Source organism: Alexandromys fortis, unplaced genomic scaffold, assembly GCF_014885135.2.
Source record: "Alexandromys fortis isolate MF-2015 unplaced genomic scaffold, M_Fortis_MF-2015_v1.1 scaffold_19, whole genome shotgun sequence".
In the NCBI taxonomy this organism is placed as follows: Eukaryota; Metazoa; Chordata; class Mammalia; order Rodentia; family Cricetidae; genus Alexandromys; species Alexandromys fortis.
This window is the reverse complement of record NW_026067890.1, coordinates 2139406-2161987: the sequence shown is the minus strand read 5'-3', so window position 1 is coordinate 2161987 and position 22582 is coordinate 2139406. Positions and strand designations below refer to the sequence as shown.

General features: G+C 43.5%; 1 protein-coding gene across 1 annotated transcript in view; it reads right to left on the bottom strand.

Annotated features, from left to right (window-relative positions):
- The window catches only part of Dbt (dihydrolipoamide branched chain transacylase E2), a 33828-nt gene extending 13178 nt beyond the window's left edge, over window positions 1-20650 (bottom strand). Inside the window, exons 1-5 of the mRNA XM_050148222.1 lie at window positions 20576-20650; window positions 12056-12179; window positions 9563-9638; window positions 3154-3335; window positions 2239-2360 (exon numbers count right to left, since the gene is read on the bottom strand). Coding sequence (XP_050004179.1) covers window positions 2239-2360; window positions 3154-3335; window positions 9563-9638; window positions 12056-12179; window positions 20576-20626 — 555 coding nt within the window. The 5' untranslated portion in view covers window positions 20627-20650. The remainder of the gene's footprint in view (window positions 1-2238; window positions 2361-3153; window positions 3336-9562; window positions 9639-12055; window positions 12180-20575) is intronic.
- Window positions 20651-22582: the final 1932 nt, after the last annotated feature.

The following is a 22582-nucleotide window of genomic DNA, read 5'->3' as shown; positions in this document are numbered from 1 at the left end:
GTGTCTCTAACTCTTTTGCCTGCTCTTGGAACCCCTTTCCTCCTGCTGGGATGCTTTGCCCAACCTCGATATGAGAGTATGTGCTTCAGGTCTTATTGTATCTTGTTATGATGTGTTTGGTTGATATACCAGGAGGCCTGCTCTTTTCTAAAGGGATCTGGGAGGAGTGGAGGGAGGGGAAACTATGGTTGGGATGTAGTGTATGAAAGAAGAAGAAGAACAACAACAACAACAAAAACAATAACAAAAACTATGGCTGTGAAACAAAAGGTACAGACAAACCGGGTATGCAAACATAATCTTAGCATTTAGGAGCAGAGGCAGGAGTACTGAGTTTCAAGCCAGACTGTGCTACAATAGAAAGTTCCAGATGAGCCTGGGAAGCATAGTATCTACTTAAAACTTCACCTCTAAAAAGGGGAAGAGGTGTAGAGGAGTTGTGGAGTGTTTGCCCATGACCACACCAGGCAGAACACATCAGAGAGTATGCCTTTGGATAGTTCCTCATCGGCAGGAGAACTATCTGGATCTATAGTAACATTTCTACAAGTCAATTACATATGTGCATGAGACAGACTTTTGTTTTTGTTCCCATGGTAACAGCTACTTTCCTCAGAAACTCTCTGCATGGTTGGGCAGAGTGGGAAGAACTCAGGCTGGGTAAATAGGACTCTCCTTAAATGCCCAGTTCTGTTATTGACTTTGGGTTTGGACATGTTAACACACCTCTTTGTATTTCTTTCACCAGCAAAACACCGAGAATCCAACCACCCTGAAGGGCTACTGTAGGAGTCAGGGATATTGTGTACAGTTCTTGGCACACACACGCTTAAAATAATGAATGCAATGACTATTGAGGCAACCAATGGTTGACAACATTGGTTCTGAGATGATTGATCTCTGGTAAACTCTGGCTCCCGTGCAGCCAGCTGTGTGACTTCACTGGCCCATTTGACCTGCGCCTCACAGTAGCCCCTTATCTGGAAGGTTAACTGAGACATGTCAGTACTTACTAGTGTCAGGGAGCTGCCTGGCATTTTACCTGCCGTACAGTTACAGAGCAGGCTATGGTTTGGGTCTGTGTTCAAGGCTTGTGCTCAGCAGGGTATGGTAGTGAATGCCTGTAATTCCAGCGCTCTGAAGACCGAGGTAGGAGAGTAGAGTTTATGAGGACAGCCTGGGCTATGTAGTGATTTTGAGGTCAGTCTGGACCACATAATGAGATCCCATCTTAAAAAAAATGCAAACATACATAAAAATAAAAAATAAAATAAAAGGTATGATGTGGGATTCCCCTCTGTATGCTGTGAATACCATTGGTTAATAAAGAACCTGCTTTCAGTCAACGGCTTTACAGAATATAGCCAGGCTGGAAAAGATATTTAGAGAGAGTAGGTAGAGTCAGGGAGACACCTAGACAGACCTCTGCTGGAGTCCGCTGGGGATGCACAGACTAATAAAAATGGGTTAGTTTAGGATACAGGAGCTAGCTAGAAATACGCTTAAGCTATTGGCCAAACAGTATTGCAAATAATGTAATTTCTGAGTGATTATTTGGGGTCTGGACAGCTGGGAACAAACGAGTAGCTTCCACAAAAAAAGTGGTTCTAATTTGCTGGTGTTAGGATGTTGTGGAGACTCAGTTGGAGTCTACTGGGTAACTACTGGTGTATCATCAAAGGAGATTCCAAGCTACACAGAGAGCAAGCCTCCTCCCCGCACACTCTGCCATGATGTGCTGCACTAGCACACGCCTAGAGTGTGGGGCCAATTGCTCAGTACCCGAAATCTACGAAACTGGCGCCAAATTAAGCATCTTCTTTATTAGAGGGTTTCTCTCAGGCATTGTGCTGCAGTTATGGCAAGATGACTGACACCCGGATGGAAAAGACATGACAAATCTCCTTGTAGCAATGCAGCATCTGGCAGAATTTTGTAAGCAAACCCAAGCCTGTTCCATTTTCAGCCTCTTCTCTTCATTAACCCGAGAGCCGGAGCTGAACGTGGTGGTTCTGAGCCACCACCGTGGGTGCTGGGAGCAGACCCTGCATCCTCTGGAAGAGCAGCAGATGCCCTAACAGCTGGGCTCTCTCTCCTGTCCCCTCCCAAGTGCTTTTGTGCCACGGTCACTTGACTATAGCAACCACGCTCACTAATTCCAGCTTGAACCATTCCTCCCCCAGAGATTTGTAAATGTATACTTTCTATGTAATTTCAAACTTCAATGTTAAGACTTACATTGTTTTCCATTGCTAGACGACGAACAGCAGGTGTCGCTAGTGTTTTCTGGCCTTTTATCTCTTGGTGAGTGTGCTCTTCGTGGGACACAGCGGGAGTTTCAACAACATCTTCTTCTGAATCTGGAAGCAAGATGGGAATAACCTCAGCCAAAAGCATCTCTTCAAAGAACTCAGTGGCGGGGCTGGCTGGACGGTCAGGTCAGTAGAGTGCTTGTTGGGCCTAAGGCCCTGAGTTCAGAGCCTCAGCACGCATGTAAATGTCAGGCATTGCAGTGTATGTATGTCTGTAACCCCAGCACTGTCGGGGAAAAGGGGGAGAGGCAAACATCCCGGAGTGCATTGCCCAGTGAGCAGGACTGAATGGATGAGCTCCAGGGTCAGCGAGAGACACAGTCCCTCAGAATAAGGTGGAAAGTGAGGAAGACATCTGATATCAACCTTTGGCTTCCACATGCACGCTCACGTACACACATGAGTAAGTATATAAAACACACACACACACACACACACACACACACGCACTAGTGATCTATAACTAAAACTGGGCCATTTCGGATAGGAAAACAGGGCTCGAGGGATACTGTTTGGGGGTAGACATTCCGACAAATGAAGTCTTACTGTACAGGTTTTTGCTGTGGTATTGATCCAAAGATAATCAGGTATCACAGAAAATCCTTCCAGTTTTCCTAATTTTCTGTTCTAAATCCCCAAAACAGGTTCTGTTAGTTAGAATTATCCTGTTTTTGACACAGAGTTTCTCTGTAGTTTAGGATAGCTTCAAACTCACAATCCCCCTGCTTCCACTACACAAGTTCTGATATTATAGTGTGTGCCACCATGCCCTGCCAGGGCTGCTTTATTGGGATTCAGCAACCAAAGGACAGCAGCGACCAGTGCAGCAGAACACATTTACCCTTTAAGGCTTCCGTTTCGATGTCGATCAGTGGCTTCCCCACGTAAGCGATTTCGTCTAGATTGTAATAGAGCCTCTTGATGACGCCATCGTAGCGGCTGGTGATGGTGACAGAGGCCTTGTCGCTCTGAACTTCACAGATGCTGTCAAACTGAGACACGGTATCGCCTTCTTTTACATACCTGGGAGACAGAGACAAGGACACATTCACACGAATAGTCACGACTACAAGTCGTCCTTGCACGCTCATGGAAATGCCACACTGTCACATTAAAAGCCACCTAGCCCGGCATTGACGCCGAGATGGTACACAAAGAAATGTTTTAGAAAAGATGAAAACGACTTTTAGAGTTTCTTTGACAAACCCCTAACAAATGTTAAAATTAAGAACCCAAACTAAAACCTGTACCTTCAGGTTTAATTACATTCAGGTTTTCTGCTTGATCCACTTTTTTTTTTTTTTGAGAAAATAAGTTCTAAAATTTTACATTTATGTAGTATTTCCTCTTGTTGTATAATATTACATAATCAGCATCCCTAGTTAGAAAACACAAAATCTGAAGCTTTTTTCTGTCCAACAATGAGGCTCAAAACCCTGGACTCTGGATGCTCAAATGATGAAGCCTAAGCAAGTGTCCGATAATCTATGATGCAAAGTCGGAAGTAGTTTTGGTAGTAAACATTTCAGATAAAATATATTCAGCCTGTATTAGCTGTGTATCCGACTTAAAGGATGAGCAGTGTTTAGACGTAAACAACAATGACAATGATGACGTCTTCGATGAACCCTTGGTGATTTAAACTTGCCCAGTGCCATCTTCTTCTGCCTAGCACAGCTGTCGCCTAAGAAACAAAGAACTAAATAATGTTCCAAAATGGAAGGAAGTATGGGAAAACAATGTCCTCTCAGGTAGAAAACAGTAATAAAATGGCAGAAATAGACACATGACAAAGCACACCAAATGTTGCGGTTCAAGACTGACTAAAATAAAAATTTACTAGAAGGGTTGAGCGGCTGATCCATTTGGGTAAAAGGAAGAACCAAGGAATCTGAGGATCAGCTAATTTTTTTTTTTAGTCTGAGGAATAAAAAGGAACCGTGGACAGAGCTTAGAGAGTCTGAGACAATGTCATAAAGCATACAAATATTCATGCTGTATCTCAACAGGAAAGGAAGAGAAGTGGTCAGAAATGAGCCGGGTGGTGGTGGAGGCACGTGACTTCAATCCCAGTACTCGGGAGTTAGAGGCGGGCAGATCTCTGTGAGTTCGAGGCCAGCCTGGTATACAAAGCGAGTCCCAGGACAGCCAGGACTGTTACACTGGGAAACCCTGTCTCGAAACAACAACAACAAAATGCTGAGCATGGTAGCATAAACTTGTGATCCCAGCACACAGATGGCGGAGTCAGAAAAATCATGAATTTGAGGTTAGCCTGAGATACCTGGTGAGACCCTGTCTGAAACAAAGGCCTAAATGTTAACCGGACCCTGCCAGAAGAAAACATGGCAGTGCCCTACATGACAGAGGCGCAGGAAAGGACTCTAAACTAGACTCCATTTGCCCAAGAATCAAGGCCAACAACTGACAAGTGGGACATAGAACTAAAAACCTCTCCACGGCCAGAGAAACAACCACCTGAGTGAAGAGGAAGCCCAGAGAATGGGGGAGAATCTTTGTCAGCCACAGATCTGGCACAAGATTAATATTGCAATTAAATAAAGAACTCAAAAGCAAAGAGTCAAAAGGATTCATTAAATGGGGTGGGGTGGGGGGCTGGGACCTAAATAGAAAGTTCTTAAAAGAAAACAAAGAATTTAAAAGAAAAAAAAAAAAGCTAAGAAAGGTCTCAAAAAATGTTCACTGTCCCCAACAATTAGGAAAATTCAAAGCAAAACTTTGTGAATTCATCTCACCCAAGTCAGAATGGCAAAAATCAACAAAACAATTACCAAGGAATGCTGGAGGGAGTGTAGGGGAGAGCGCCCCCCCCCCCCAGTCATTCACTGTGGGTGGGATTGAAAACTGGTTCAGTCACTTTGGAAATTTCAAATCTGTGGAGAATGTTCAATCTACCCTACGATGCAGACATATTCCTTGGCATATGCCCAAAGAAGCCAACATCCTACTGCACAGACACTTGCTCAGCATGTTCATGGCTGATCGCTGCTCCACTCACGTAGCTAGGAAATGGAAATAACTCACATGTCCTTCATCTGATGAGAGGATAATGAAAATGTGCTACATATACACTATGGAATGCTATTCAGCGGCAGAGAAAAGTGAAATCATCAACTTTGCAGGTAAATGAGAGGAAACAGCAAATATTATACTGATGAAGGTAAACCAGACACAGAAAGACAAGCATCATAGTTCTCTTTGACCTGAGGTTCCAAGTCCCAAATCTTCGGATATGAGCACATATCATGGAGTAACTACACCATCAGAATGAAAAAGGGACCATTGATAGGGTGGGAGAGTTGGGGAGCAAAAAAATAATCAGGGACAGAGGGGAACAGCAGGGTACAAGTGATCTGACAAGAAAAACTGAAAAAATTGGGGACACTAATCAGGGAAGTGGGAGGGAGATAAATACAAAAGAGAGAGAGAGGATGGTAAAACAAAAATAAGGGTGTCTGAAAAGGCCTCAAGGGATTATACTATTAACTACCCACCTTAAAACAAACAAAACTCCCAAAATCTATACTACCCACAAGTCTGTGTATAAATACTTTAAATGACATTTCCCCATTTGGGCTGACAATGCCCCCTGCAGGCCAAAGACCACCTAACAAAGGCCCAACGCCCCGCATGAGAAGCCCTCTTTAAGTTGCTGGGCACAGCTGTCCAAGAAACTCCTGGCCATTACAGATTATTGTTACTGTCCCTGCTTGCCCCTAAGAGGTGGACAGTAAGTCCCTATTGCTGAAGACAAGGTGCACTTCAGATACAGGGCCCAGAGGCCCTTCAGCTGGGCCTGACCTGAATGCCTCCTCCCTGAGGAGTAGCTTTCATGGGTCCAGAAAGTCATGTAAGCTTCCAGAGGATGGAGGTAACCAAAGGCCTACCCACCTATAACACCTATGAACTGCAACAGGCCCTGCATGGCATGATAACCCTAAGTCAGTAGTGGCATACATGCCTTCACGGTAACCAACAGCTCTCTAACCAGACTTAAGGCTCACTCAACACGGCTCATACTGGAAACCTAGACAACTAGTCAGGGTAGTAAGTTATGGATCTTGAAGGACAACCTATAACCACCACTTTACTAAACCATCAGGAAGGATCCCTAGCTACATTCTAAACATTTGCCTTTATATGCACAGGTAATTTAGTCCTCACCCCCATCAAGAAAACTTCTCAGAGACCATCATAGAAAACCACAAGCAATCAAAATGCAGAGTTGTGGGTCCCAGTCCCAACAGATACATTACAAGACACTCCCAAACCTAACTGTAGTAGCATATTATTTGTATTTTGATAAATAAATCTTGTCTGAAGACCAGAGGCAATGGTAACGCACACCTTTTTAATCCTGGGATTTGGGAGACAGAGTCAGATGGTCTCTGTGAGCTCAAGACCACCCTGGGCTACACTAACTAGATCAATGCAGAAACAAATCCAGGTGGTGGTGGTGGCTCACACCTTTAATCCCAGCACTAAAGGGAATATAAAATTGAAGGAGAGAGAGGCTTAGTCTGCGGTTGCCCAGCCTTGGTAGAGGTAAAAGAGGAAAAGAGGGCGGAAAGACTGTAAAGTCAGAGGATCAGGGAATTTGCTATAAGACTGTGTCTCCTCAACCCCACACAAAGGCAACCAAGGAATGCAGAGAGAAGGAGAAACAGTCTTCCCCAGGGGGGCCACATCAATTGGCTACCCAGTGCCAAATGACCAGAAGACAAGTAACATCTTACAGACTGAGCAGGTTATATTTACAAATTTATAAATATATATGTATGTGTGAATATCCATATGCATATGTGTGTGCAACACCATGAAGGAAAAAAGAAGCCATGAATTTCAAAGAGAAAAAGGGATCTATGGTAGAGTTTGGAGGGAGGAAAGAAAAGGGGAAAAGAATATAATTATATTATAATCTTAGAAACTGTAAGAAATAATATAAAAAATAAGTACTAGCTCAAAGATTGATATACAAATACAAGAAGTTAAACTGATCCCAAAGATAAACTCGAAGGCGGTAACAGCCACACACATCAAAATAAAATAATTAAAAGAATCGTGAAGGCAGGGTGGCAGCCACTCATCTTTGCACGGTGATCCCATCACTCAAGGGACAGAGGCAGGAGAATTACAAATTCAAGACCAGCCTAGGCAAACTATCAAGACAACCCCCATGTCAAAAATAAAAACTAAAAAACTAAACTATTAAATTTGGAATGAAGGGGATAGAGTCTCTCTGTGTAGTGCAGGCTTACCTCAAACTTGAGATCCTCCAGCCTCAATGTAGCTGAGAAAACAAGGCCTGGTCTTAAGATTCTCATTAGGAAAAAAATAATTTCCTCTTCTAACAGCCTTAACCCCCTTCCTATGCACGTGGATCTACAAAATTAATAAGATAGAAATTAAGAAGTTAGGGCTGGAGAGATGGCTCAGTGGTTAAGAATGTTGGCTGCTCTTCCAGAGGACCTGAGTTCAATTCCCAGCAACCACATGGTGGCTCACAGCCATCTACAATGAGATCTGGTGCCTTCTTTTGGCATGCAGGCATACATGGAGGCAGAATGTTGTATAAATAATGAATAAATAAATCTTTTAAAAAAGAAATAAAAAAAGACCCAGAAATTAAGAAGTTAATTTTCTTTCTCTAAAACTTGGTCTTGAAGCAAAGCATCAATCAGTCAAAATGTACGCAGTTCTTCGGAAAGGTAAGGCATTTCCTACGTGTTACATTTTAATTGTGCTAACAGCCACTGTGAGTTGGGAGAGCCACAACTGTTACCTGATTCTACACCATAAGAGACAGCAGCTCAGAAGAGAACAGGTGCATCACGAATTTCAAAACCAGGCTGTCCTGAGTCCATGGCTCACCTCACAATCGCACAGTGCCAGGAAAGACATTTATAAGGAAGGCTGGTTCCTAAAATCCTCTGCTTACAAAGCAAAGAATGCTAAGTAGAGGACATGACAGTCACTGGCCTCGGTCCAGTTCTTTAAAGACTATGTGAGCTGAGCAGAGTGGAACATAACCCCAGCATTGAGGACACTGGAGGCAGAGGCAGAAGGATGGCAAGTTTGAGGCTAGCTTGGTTATAGAACAAAACCTTATCTTGAGGGGGAAAAATAAAGAACTTTGGTGGGGGAGAAATCTCCTTAGAAGAATCTGCTACTTCTAAAAAACCTTAAAACTTAGTTCAGTGCCAAGAGGCAATGTTTTTCCAAAAGATTAAAGACACAAAAGGATGGAGAATGCCAAAGGCAGTAAAGGATTTCTTCCTTTTGTTCCAAGCAACTATACGTGTATCTATACTATTTTATACTATATAATTTTAAAGTTTTTGTTTTAATTGGAGAGAGGCATGTAAGTATGTTTAAGTACAAGGCATGTAAGTATGAGACAGAGGCACAGGATCCCCCTAGAGGTGAAGTCATAGGCAGTTGTGAGCTGCCAAATCTAGGTGCCAGGAGTTGAACTCAGGACCGCTGGATGAACAGAGCATGCTCTTAACCACTGAGTCATCTCTCCAGTCCTAACTGTTTTAGGGTTTCAGATTTTCTGATTTGTGCCTTTCAGGTAAAGTATCTTATAAGCCCACAAGCAAAGAATGTCAGGTAACATGAACCAAGCCTGTTCAGTATGGTAGAGAGTTAGGTAACAGGATTGTTTTAAGATTTTAGGAAGGAAATTGCGAGCTCATACATTAGATTCTTCCAAATTCATGTGGGCTGGGTGTGACTGAGAGGTGCCCAGTTTGCAGGCTTTGATTATTGCTCTGCCCTGGTTTTATATCAACTTATAATCTCTTAGAAAGTAATCTCTTTTGTAGTTGAAACAAAGAATAGACAGTTAAAGGATTTTTTTTAAAAAAAAAAAAAAAAAGAGAAAGAAACTGACTGGAGAGATGGCTCAGTCATTAAGAGTATTGGGTTCAATTCCTGGCACCCACATGGTGGCTTACAACCATCTGTAACTCCAGTTCCACAAGATTCTACACCCTCTTCTGGCCTCTGAGAGCACAAGGCACGAACATGACACACAGGTATACACAGGCAAAACACACACACACACAATAAAGTAACAATCATTACTAAATCACATCAAAGAAAGAGACTTGAGGAATAACTTCTGCTACCAGCACATCAATAAAGAAGTTTCCCAATTTGAGTCTTATTTTTTGCATATTCAATTAATTTTACATTGACGTAAAACTACTTTGAGACTAACTTACCATTCTTTAATAGTTACTTCTCGAATCCCTTCTCCAATGTCAGAGAGTTTGAATTGAACAACCTGCCCCTGTAGCACTTCAAAAATAAATGGGAAATGATCTCATTAAATATGTATCATCAATAGCTACTTTTATTTCTAAAATTAGAATATGTTCTCAAGTAGAAGCAGAAATTGTTCCATATTATAGACAACTAAACCAAACCCCCCCAAAAAACCTCAAAAAACAAAAAGCCCAGCATTTTGTAATTTTAAAAAGCATAACCACTAAAGTGTTACAGAATTACTCCAAGACACAGGTCTACCGCCACAGAACTCATGTTTTCCAGCTTCCCAAATAATGCTCTTTGATAGGGTTACAATGTCTCTCCTATGAAGCTCCTGACCAATTAAAACAATACTGATGTACCAAAAAGGCCTGCATGGGCTGGAGAGATGGCTCAGAGGTTAAGAGCACTGGCTGCTCTTCCAGAGGTCCTGACTTCAATTCCCAGCAACCACATGGTGGCTCACAACCATCTGTAATGAGATCTGTTGCCCTCTTCTGGCGTACAGGCATACATGGAGGCAGAATGCTGCATACATAATAAACAAACAAATAAATAAATAAATAGCCTGCTCTCAACGAGATCTCTCGCTCCAATAACCGTCCTCGATACTTATGACTACAACCAGGCCATTAGATATCTAGTAGCCTTGGACATTTTTTGTTTTCTCCTGCTCTCTTTTTAGGTTTTGTTTGTTTGTTATTGTTTGTTCTTTTGAGACAAGGCCTCACTGTGTAGTCCTGGCTGTCTTGGAACACACGCTGTAGACCAGGCTGGATCCACCTACCTCAGCCTCCTGAGTACTGGGATTGCAGGCATGCACCATCATGCCTAACACATTTCCAATATGTTCAGATTATGTTCTTCCAAATTATCCAAGACTTTTCTTTCCTCTCTCCATTAAACAGAGTAAAAGAAACTTAAAAAGATGCTAAGTGACAGAGACAGTAGGTACTGAAACATACACCCTACTGATAGATTCCCTAGGGCACACAGGTGCCCCAGTGATAGAGCCCTTGTACACAGGTGGTCACACTTCCTGAACAAATACTCACAGCAGTGTGAATGAATTAAATACTATGGTTACTCTCATTTTCCAGATGATGAAACAGATGAACAACTTTCTCAGCGTTGCACAGCTAATAATATAGAAACACGAAGCCAGGTGGCAGTGGGGCATGTTTTTAAACCCAGCACTCAGGAGGAAGAGGCAGGCAGATCTTTGTGAGTTAAAGGCTAGCCTGGTCTACAGAGGAGTTCCAGGATAGCCAGGGCTACACAGAGAAACCCAGCCTCAAAACAAACAAACAAACAAACACCATATGGCCTGCAGTGGATAAACAGACCTAAAGTTCAGGAGAAGAGTTTAGAGGATGAAGCAGGGAGTTGCTGTTCCTCCTGCAGTAGCCTCTACTTTCTCTGGGAAGCAACAGTGATCAGGGTTAGAAACCGGAAATCCTGGCTTGAGCAGAGTGAGTGAGGGGGAAGAAGGCTTGCCTCCATGTATGAAGCCCTGGGTTTTATCCCCAGCACCACACACACACAGACTGCACATATATACACACACATCACATACATATACACATTCTCTCTCTGTCTCTCTCTCTCTGTCTCTCTCTCTGTCTCTCTGTCTCTCTCTCTGTCTCTCTCTCTCTCTCTCTCACACACACACACACACACACACACACACACACACACTCCACCTATACAATTACCAAAATAAGTTACATATTGTATATGTGGTGCTAGGAATAAAAAACACATATGGTGTACATTTGTGTACATATATGTGTACATATGTATAAACAGATACAAACTGTTTTAAAAGCAGGTGAATGTAAAGTTTACATTGTCTGAGACTATTGAGGATAGCAATATAAAAGCATGGAAAATCAGTCAGAATCTGCCTAGAATTTCCCCGCTTTCCATTGCCAGGGCCCCTGTATCTGCTAAAAACTTAAGTATATAATGAAATCTAGGGTTCTTTGTCAGGGTTCTTAATAGGCCAGCAGGAAAAAAAAAGCTCTAATGCCCTTGCCAAATCTAATACTTGAGGCCTCGAGTTATCTAGAGAGGCTGGGCAGATAGGAGGAAGAAGTTAAGTGGATAAAAGCCAGGGAACTCTCTCTACATGCTGTCGTAACAGCGGATTAAGTTTCGCCTCACAAACAGAGTGACTGTGCACCAGGATATAAAGATGCTTCTATTAAGTCAGCAGTTCACCTGAACTGAGCAGGTCACATCAGTGCCAATGACTGCACCTAGAAAATCAGAGCATAAAGAACGGATGACCGGGTATAACCCAGTCCCAACAGTACAAGGCACCGTACTTGAGTGGAGGGGGAAAGAACAGAGGGAATGTGGGTATGTAAATTACATAGAAGTGGGGAGAGCCACGCTGGAAAAAGAGCTGATTATTCGACATGCTGTTTGGGGAGTGTACTCACCAGCTGCTGTTCTCAGGGAGTGATGTGGTTGACTATATTTGAGCAAAGGATAACCAAAGGAACACACGCATTTTGGCTTCAAAACATGTACATTATTACATGTTTGAAAATAGCGAACACAAACCTATCAAAGAGAAAACAAAACGAAAAATGCATTACAAATCCTCAGAGGCTGGGAGTTAGCCTCATTGGTAGAGTGTGTGTTCCATATGTAGAAAGTCGTGGGTTCACACGCACACCCCCAAAAGAAAAGTATAAACACACTGAAATTCATTCAGTTCTGTTGCAGGCTCACACTCATATCGATAATGAATTAGATAGTCAAATTCAGAATACTCAGCAGCAGGAACCATGAAACTGATGAAACTGATTATTTTCCAAATTCCTGCTGTCCCATTAATCAAAATAACTCAAACTCAACCATAGAGCAAACACGGACTTAAGTCACACCCACTGAGACACATATATTTATTTCTATGTTAAAACACTGTCCCAATTCCCTACACTTCAGGGAGTAGATAGGCTTAAGCTGTTGGAACTCCTGAAATAATGCGGCGAAGGAAACCTGGAGCTGCAGAGGGAGCTCAGTGGCAAGCACTCAGCAAGCGGGCAAACTGCCCTGAGTTCACCCTAGGACTGAAGATAATAACAAAAAGCTCCACAATGCTTGTTAGCATTTAAGACCAATGAAAAACAAATATTATGTCCAAAAGTTCTGTTTTTCCTCTCAGTACTGGGGGCTGAACCCATGGCTTCTTGGCACACTTTACCGCTAAGCAGCCCAGATAGTTTGCTTTCTTTCTTTTAAAAAGATATTCCCTTTTACTTTATGTGTATGAGCGTTTGCCTATGTGCATAGTATGTTACTATGTGCAGCCTTTTGCCCAGAGAAGCCAAAAGAGGGAGTTGAAGCCTCTGGAGTTACAAACAGTTGTGAGCTGCCCTGTGGGTGCTGGGAACTGAAACTCGTCTGAAAGAGCAGCCGGTGCTCCAACCGCAGAACTGTTCTCCAGCTCCCCCAATGGTTTTCTTATTACTAATTGATAGATAACTCTGTTAACTATCTGCATAATGCCTTAGTATGATTCAAGACATGTTAGGCCTAAGTATACTCAACTTGATATATCAAAACCTAAATGTCCTTAACTTAAAATTTATTCTTAACGTTAACCTTTCAATGTTATTAATATCCAATAACTACCTTACCTTTTAAACAACAGTAATTTCTAGCCCTTTTTTTTTTTTTTTGAGAATACTGGTATGTATTTAAAACTTCCATTTATACAGAAGTAACTTTTGCTTGAAGAACATCACATTAGTTTTGTACATTGGTTATCTGTGGTCTGGCAGCAGGTCTCTCTATGCTACCCACATTAGTCTTAAACACGGGGCTCAAGTGATCTTCCTGCCTCAGCCTCCCAGACAGCTGGGACTATAGGCACATGCCACCACACTTACAAATCATATTTTAATATGTATTTATAAGTAAAGATTTCATTCTTTTTCTAAAAGTAAGCAATATAAAAATCAAAAGTCTGACTATAGAATATATTTAAGTTCATAATTTTAAAAATTATTTGTTTTATTTTATGTGTATTGCCTGCATGTTTGTATGTGTATCACATACATGCCTGGTACCTGCAGAGGACAGAAGAGGGGACTGGATGCTCTGGAAGTAAAGTCAAGGATGGCTGTGAGCCACCGTGTGAGTGCTGGGAACCAAACTCAGGTCCTCTCTGAGAGCAGGAAGTGGTCTCAACTGCTGAGTCATCTCTCCAGCCCCTATATTTAAATTCTTAAGTGACAGTTATTTTTGATTTCAGAAGGCAAAGAAAAACTGGTGGTTCCTTTCTTAAATTACATATCCTGTCTTTACCATAAAGAGCTCATCCTAAATCATCTCTTTCCCCTATATGTATGTGTGTGCACACGCATGTGTTTGTGTGTTCACATATTTATGTGTGCATATGCACATGGAGGCCTGAGGTTGATATTGACTGTCTTTCTCGAATACAGTCTTTAGCAGGGTCTCTCACTGAACCCAGGGTTCACCATTTCAGTTAGTCTGGCTAGCCATCTTGCTCTGGGCATTCTGTCTGCTTCCCACAGGCAGCTTCCCATTCCCACTTGATAGCTCACTTTTATAATGCCTATATTTAAATCATTATTTTATTATATGTGTGTGTCTATGGTGAGGGTGTAACATGAGTGCACAGAAGTGGATGTCAGAGGACACGGGTTCCAGTGATCAAATTCAGGTCCTCAGAGGCTCTTTCCCTGCTGAGCCATCTCACTAGTCACTATGCCTATATTTAATTCTTATTAAGAGCAATATTGAGGAACCACAAAGCCTAACTAAAATCCTTTGAGTTGACAGCTCACAGCAGAGCAGATATCGACTGGAATCTCTTCTCCAAATGCCCTCTCTTGTTTGTCTTTCCTTTCTCCTTCAACATTCTCAACCCTGGCTCTCGGTCAACAACAACAAAAAAAAAGTAATCGCCTCTGCCTCTTCAGATAGAAAATAGAGATGCCTAGTGAAAATTATAAAGCATACAAATTCACCTTGATTTAATATTATACTTCACACTTTAAAACCCTGGAGGAGAATTAGCCTACAGAAGCTCTCCCTTTAACAACACAGCTCTCACCGAGGAACTACTAATAGATGGGGGTCAAGAACTAACCAATTAAAATGTACGGAGTGCTTTCTCGCTGTGTACCAGGTACCTGAAGATTTCATATCCAGTGCTTTCTCGCCAGCTCACACTGTCACCCTCACAGGAGGTGAAGTGATCCAAGGTCAGACTGCAATTAAAGCTTTGAAGACAAGTAAACCTGATGTCAAAGTCTAGGCTCTTCCTACCAGGTCGTGTTGCTACGTGTTGCTAGGAGAAAGAACCCTTTCTTTCCAAGCTATAATCTAGGAGAAACAATTCTTTCTTTCTCCCAAGCAGGGTCACATGTGCTTTTATTATTTGTAAGAGAAAAAGACAAAAGACAAAAGAGAAGTGTGTGTGTGTGTGTGTGTGTGTGTGTGTGTGTGTGTGTGTGTGTGGGAGGGGGAATTAGCTTGACCTTGGGAAGGTTTAGCTTGGGTTTTGCACAGCAAGTATGAATAATGAAGAGCAGAAGGACACTTCTAAGGCACAGGAAGTGATGTAAGCACAGAAAGTGCAGCAAGATTTGGCTTGATCAGATTTGGAGAGGAAAGCAGTGACTATCAGGATGGTTGCTGGGATCTGGGAATGTCAGGAAGGGGTGGGAATGTAATGCTTTGGGGGTGGGGTCCCAGTACAGACAGGACTAGCGAACAGTCTACCTAGCTCATATGATAGGTTATTATGGGTAAGGTCTGGAAAGGAAGGCCAAGGTGGGCTAACACATAAAACGTGGGCTCCTGCAGCTGACCAACAGGACTGAGAAAAGGCAACCGAGTTGCAATGGGCATTATGTGATTATCAGCCATTGCATGGCTTTGAAGAGAGAGAGGGAGAGATTAAAAATTAGCAGAAGTGAAGAGATTAAAAGCCAATAGAAAGGAGAAAAAAATGATTTTTCAAACCTGAAAAGGCATTCTCCCTCCCCCCATGAAATCATACTAGTTAAGAACAGGAAGGTAGGGATTATTTTTCCTACTAACAGTGCAAAGTGGTAGAAAGAGACTGACCTTTGGTGCCCTACTGAATGATAGTACCAACTACCGGTCCTTCTTTTTGAGATACTACATAGCCCGGGAGGCTGGAACTCCCTGTGCAGACCAGGCTGTCCTCACTCACAGCTCAGGGACGAAAAGCATGCGCTGCCATGCCCAGAAAAGTCTCAGGTTTTAAAGGACAAAACTGGCGGAGGTTTCTGTTTGAGGCACCAATGTGTGATTCCTAGAGAAGCAGGAACCGGACACAGTCAGACCGCACTCCTGTGAATAACTCATCACAGGCGCTAAACTCTCCTCCCTTACAAACTTTTGCAGAAGACAAAAAAGCAAAGAAAAACTTCTTTTACTGAGTCAGGAACAATACCTAAGAGACACAAGTCCACTGAGATCATCTGGCCTAACGTGCCTGAGGTAATTCCAACTTATACCTAGTGATTCATCGTATCAATAATTTAATGTCTACAACTAGAAAAAAAAGAAGGGAGGCCAAAAATTTTAGCTGATTAATATAATAAAGAAGTAAAAAAAAAATTAGTTCACATTACTTAGTATTTTGAGCAGGAAGACAAATACCATTGAGAAATGTACCACAGGGGCCAATGAGGTGGCTGAGGGAGTCAAGGCTCTTGCTCCCAACCCTGAGGACTTGATTTTGATCCCCAGAACCCAAATAGTAAAATGAGAAACCAGACTCCTGTAAGCTGTCCTCTGATTTCCACGCGTACATCACGACGCTTGTGTTCCCCACCACACACACAACAAACAAATAACTATTTTAAATTCCATAGAGTATAGTTGACTAAACTAGGAGGCAAATGTATGACTCCTAGCCAAGCAGGAAATCAGACACAAAACCCTTTGCATATGTATGATTAATTTATCACAGGTACTAAGCCCTCCCCCTTTATAAATGTTTGTATAAGATAAAAAAGCAAAAGACGAGCACTGAGGGTGGTGGCGGACACCTTTAATCCAGCACTGAAGAGACAGAGGCAGGTGAGTCTCTGTGAGTTCGAGGCTAGCCTGGTCTACAAGTAAAGAGTTCCATGACAGCTAGGGCTGTTACACAGAGAAACTCTGCTTTGAAAAACAAACAAAACTTCTTTTACCGAGTCATGCGATGCTCTCAGAGTACGCGGAGTACTAGGATTGCATAGAGAAGGGAACACATGCAATTCCTGCCGCATGCAAAGCCTAGTGGTGGAGTTTGAATGTGATTGCCCCCATAATCTCATGGTGTCTGAAGGGTGAACTTCAGTTGCTGTGTGGCTCTGTTGGAGTGGGAATGGCCTTGCTGGAGGAAGTGTGCCACTGTGGGGGTGGGCTTTGAGATTTCCTCTGCTCAGGATACTGCCCAGGGAGTCAGTCCATTTCCTGTTGCCTGCAAGATGTAGGACTCTTAGCTGTCCCTGCAGCGCCACATCTGCCTACCTGCCACCATGCCCCCCATCATGAGGAAAACGGACTGAATTGTAAGCGAGCCGGCTCAATTAAATGTTTCCTCTATAAGAGCAGCCGTGGTCTTGGTGTCTCTTCACAGCAGTAGGAATCCTAACTAAGACACTGGTAGAATAAGAGATAAAGTGGAGCACACGGGCCATTAACACAGCTCCGGCAGGGTGTGCTAAGGGAGCCTCTGGAGAGAGTTAGCCTGAAGTAAGACTGCAGATTGAGTAGGAGTAACCCACAGGATGAGAAGTGTTGCAGATGAGGCAAGAGTCTTCAAGACAGAGGAAATATATGAGCAAAGGTCTGGAATCAGGAGAGCATACTGTGTGCTCAGCTGGTTGTTTAACAGAATTCTCGTCAAGTTGAGTGTGATCAAGCCAAATCTAGCTGCTCCTGCAGCCCTGCTAAGCAAATTCTTGCTGTACTTTCTGTGCTTGCATCACTTCCTATGCCTTAGAAGTGTCCTTCTGCTCTTTATTATTCATACTTGCTGTGCAAAACCCAAGTTAAACCTTCCCCAAGATGGGCACGGTCAGAGTTGGGGCTGGAATGAGCAATGTGTGTTTGTGTGTAAAAAGTGTTAGTTACTTTTACTCTAATCTTATTTCATTGATGTCCAGAAAAATGGTAGAATACAAAAAAAAATTATTTTCAAGAAAATGGGCTGGGCAGTAGTGGTGCGTGCCTTTAATCCCAGTATTCATTCGGGAGGCAGAGGCAGGAGGATCTCAGTAAATCTCCAAAGGCCAGCTTGGTCTATAGAGCAAGTTCCAGGACAGTCTCCAAAGGCCAGCTTGGTCTATAGAGCAAGTTCCAGGACAGTCTCCAAAAAGCTACAAAGAAACCCTGCCTCGAAACTCCCTTCCCCTGCCCCCCGCCAAAAAAAAGAAGAAAAAAGTGGATGGTACAGCAATCATCATGTTAAATGACACAGACTCTCTTCACAAAGGTAGATACAGAATGTCTCATAAACTGGGCGGTGGTGGCACTTGGGAGGTCTGAGTTCAAGGTCAGCGTGGTCTACAGAGTTCTAGGAGGTCAAAGAAACCCCGTCTTCAAAAGCCAAAACAAAACAAACTGGGGGGTATGAAAGTAGAAGAGAAACAATTAAGGATGTGGAAAGAGAAATCAAAAGAGGAGAATAAAGTGTAGAATGAACAGGTTTTTAATAAAGAATGAGGCTTGAGAGGTTGGAGAAGCCAGATCATAAATTTCCTAGGTCATGTGGCTTATGGGCATCTTTAAAAAAAGAGTTGTTTTAAGCAAGAACATGGCATGATGTAATGTGTCCCTTACTTTATAAGGTCATCATGGTCAGCCTATGAGAAATGAATCACAAAAGGGACAGACCAGAGGCCAGAGGCCAGTTAGGAAAGACTAAGACACCTGCAATTAAGAATGAGGCAGTGAAGAGTGGCTAGATTGCTTCAGAGTTAGAATCAAGAGAAACAGGTTTGAGGGTTCTATTCTGGAGCCCCGGCAGCTGCATCCCTGAGGCACTGTGGCACACTGTGCGATGGCTGAAGGCCAGCTTTCCAGGCTCCCTGGTGTAGCAGTAGCCTTGGAACAGTGTTCCCGCTGGTTAGATCAGCCTGGTGGGATTCCTTCCTCCTTCCAGCCTTGACCACTGAGGGAGTTGTTGCAGCTTCTTAAGGCCAGATGGGAAAGGTCGGAATGAACTGATGGAACATCAGCCCTGATAACGACTGTCATGTATGTCACCTGTCATTTGTATGCATAGATGATGTCCTGTTCATCCAGTGGATTTGTATTATTTGTGAGTGAAAAACACCTCATATTGTTCAATTGGAAATCTCTTGGACAGAATAGCCGAGCCTTTCGTAGGCTCATTTGGAAGATGAAGGAACATCAGGAAACCATTAGCACAGCCAGCAAATATACCCAAAGGAGTGGGAGAGACGATGCAGGAAGCAGGGAAGGTGCAGAGGGCCAAAGCCAGCGCATTTAGAAAGGAAGCAGTCACACACCACTGTGAGACCTCTATCATTTGGTGATTTAGCCTATGTGGGCACCTTCTGCTTACACAAACCAAATGGCTTAGCTTATTACCCACCTAAGCTATATGCCAGTTCTTATGCTACAAACCTGTATAGCATGTTACTGTACTAAACACTGCAGGCAACTGTAACACCATTGTGTCTGCATATTTACACACATCAAAACATGGGAAAGGTCATAGGAAGTGTTCAGATCTGCCATAATCTTATGGGACCGCTGTTGACTGAAAAGTCTTTGTGCAGTACATGGCTGTATTTAAAACAGTATTTCGAAGCTGGGGAAAGAGAACAGTGGAACCAAGCAGAAAAAGATGTAGGAAGAATAATACTGGGAAGCTGGTGTCTGAGAAGCCAAGGATGGAGAGCTCTCAAAAGAAGCGCCACCAGAAATGCCTAGTAAAGTGCTGTGACAAGGGGCCTCGTCTGCTGGCTACCTCCTTCCCCCCCTTTGCACTGTCCTCACTCAGTGCCCTCCAGGAATTCCTCTCTGAACCCCACTCCCCCACAGGTGTCACCCTCATGCCACAGTAGCTCTGGGCACTTGTTCCATAATAGCACTTCCCTGATGTATTCCAAAGCCATGGCTTTCTGTCTTTCCTGGCCTCCCTCTTGCCTCTTCTCCTCCACTAGATTACAATCTCAGGAGGTAAGGGATGGTGTCTATGTTATATTTATATCCCCAGTGCCCAGTACACACAGACAGCAGGCTGGGAAAATGTTTTGTGGTATCAGGAGGCCATCACTGCAGGAACATCTAGGGAAATGGGAAAGGTCGGTATCCAATACGTTATACAATTAGGAAGAAACGGGATACTTAATGGGATACATCCACCGTTATTGCTAAAAGCTTGTGCATGAGGGGGAACTGACGGCAAATGGAGGTGGTAAATTGATATAAAGTTGGAACGGCATGTAGTGTGGACCTGGGAGAGAAGTAGAACTCCAAATGAATCTCAAGCTAGGAGGGCAAGGTTTTCCTTTTCTCTTCTCTTCTTCCCCACTGAAAATTGCCTGAGGTCAGGTTAACAGTGCCTACATCTGACAAGGAGTGGGTACACAATAAATCCCGAAAGATTGTAGCTCTGGGTCTGCAGCGCCTGTGACAATGCCTGGCTGGCATCAAGATGCTCAAGCAAAGCAAGGAGGTGAAAGGCAGGGTTGTGGGCACCGCTGGGAGGAACGCTAATTGCCACAAGAGCGCGCCCAGGTGAGAGCAGAGTTTGTTCCCAGCCTCCCTGGTGCGCCACCTTCGCTACCCTTCTGTTTGCATGCATCTTTCCATCACTTACTCACAGGACGCGTGGCACTCGAAGAAGAAAGCAACGCACCACTTCAGGTGACAAATCACTGCTAAACCTCCTCTTTTTAACCTCACACCCACTCAATCCTGCTTACCAGTCTGACAGCGTTCCGGCTCCAGGTCCCCAGCACACGCGTTGCAGCCATCTTACTCCGGAAATAGCCACCGGCCGCCCAGCTGGGAGAGACGCCTCCTCCAAGAGACCAATCCTGAGACGCGAGACGCACCCCCCTGAGCGGCCAATAGGAACGAAGAAACGAGCCTCCCACCCAGCAGCCAACCGGGGCGCGAGGCGGGGCCGGTGGCAGCCCCAAGGCTCTGCAGAAAAGTATTAGCGGGAGAGGTAGAAGTGGGGGAGGAGGGGAGCTCAAATGGCCAGGTGCTGCTGTGCAAGTACACACGCACCAACAATCACCTTTTTAGTTCAGATAATGGAAAGAAATCACGTTTAGGGACTGCAGAGATGGCTCTTGGAGAGAACCCGAGTTCAGTCTCTAGCACCCACATCAGGTGGCTCACAACAGCCAGGGGATCCGATGCCCTCTTTTGGCCATCTCTAAGCACCTGCATCACCTAGACACACCCAGGTGTGCACACACACATACATAAATAATTTCTTTAAAAAAAATTAAAGGTACACAAGAAAGGGGACTCATTGAAGACATAAGGAGTCAGTAGCAAAACGTCCTTCTTGGTGTTGCGCTGTAACCACACTGAAGGCAGAAAAATAGGACAATTCTATATTTTGTAATAGGTTCAGAAGGATGACCTTTTCCTAAGTCCATACTGGAACATTTCTCCACGACTAGCATCTCCTCCTCCTGTGAGTGTCCTTGAGGTTGTCAAATTGGCTTCTCACATCTAAAACAAACACGCCGTCACGTCGTCTTTCAGTCTTAGAGAATGTGGTGGTCAGAGCCAGCAGCCTAGCATGAGAAATGAGTCGCAAACCTATAACCTATGAAGAAATGTCAAATTGAGCATAAGTGGAACCGTAAAGGGAACATCAGAAACCCAGCACCAGTAGAGCGCGCTTGAGGCGGTAAGGAAGAGATAGGGTATTGTGAATCAAAGGCCAGTCAGTCTGAACTACCTTGTGAGATCCATTCTTCAAAAAACAAACAGAGGGAGAGACGATGAGAGGGAAGCAAGGCTTTCTTCCATAAGCGGTGTATATAGAAATGTACACATTTACTGTATGAATGTCAGTGACATCCAACTGTTCTTGTTCCTTAAAAATCTGTACCAATGTCTAAGGGATTAGAGGGAATAAAATGGGGGAGAAAGCAGAGACAATATTTCCTCAGCATTGGAAAATCAGTGGTTGCGAAACAACAATCCCAGGCTTTTCACAACTTGCTTAACTGCACACGGACACACCTTTTTACCAGTCAGAGTAACACGTACAGCGACCGTAGGCGATAAGTATGAAACATTGCCTTTATCAGAAATTCTGCAATAGCAGGATGTGCTGGCGCACGCCTTTCATCCCAGCACTTGGGAGGCAGAGGTAGGTGGATCTTTGTAAGTATGAGGCCAGCCTGTTCTACAGAGTGAATTCTAGGACAGCCAGGGCTGTTACACAAAGAAATCCTGTCTCAACATACTCACACACACACACACACACACACACACACACACACACACACCTCTGCAATAATCAAAAGAACTTAATTTTTAAAAACTTTTTGCATTAAGCTTTTTATAGGCACACTGAATAGACTTAATCCCACATGCTCCTGCTTATGCAATGAGAGACAACAGTTGTGCCTATGAAGTGACTGAGTTCTGCCTGACTGATAACTATGTAACCTTCTCTTAGGTCTCCCTTAGCTCTTTCTTATTTCCAAGAAACAACTAGGTTACTTCTTAACTTTATCATCATATCTCAGTAGATACTGTTCCCATATCTGATTGTGTTCTTATCTTTGTGCCCGTGTTTTGGAACCTACTCACTAGATCAGAATGGGTACCTCTAACAAGCCTCAAGTGACGTAATTCTTGACCAGCCAATGGCGTTTTGGTTAGTGGACAGGGAATGAGGGAAGGAGGAAGCAAGGGAGAAAGGAAGGGAGAGAGAGAGAGAGAGAGAGAGAGAGAGA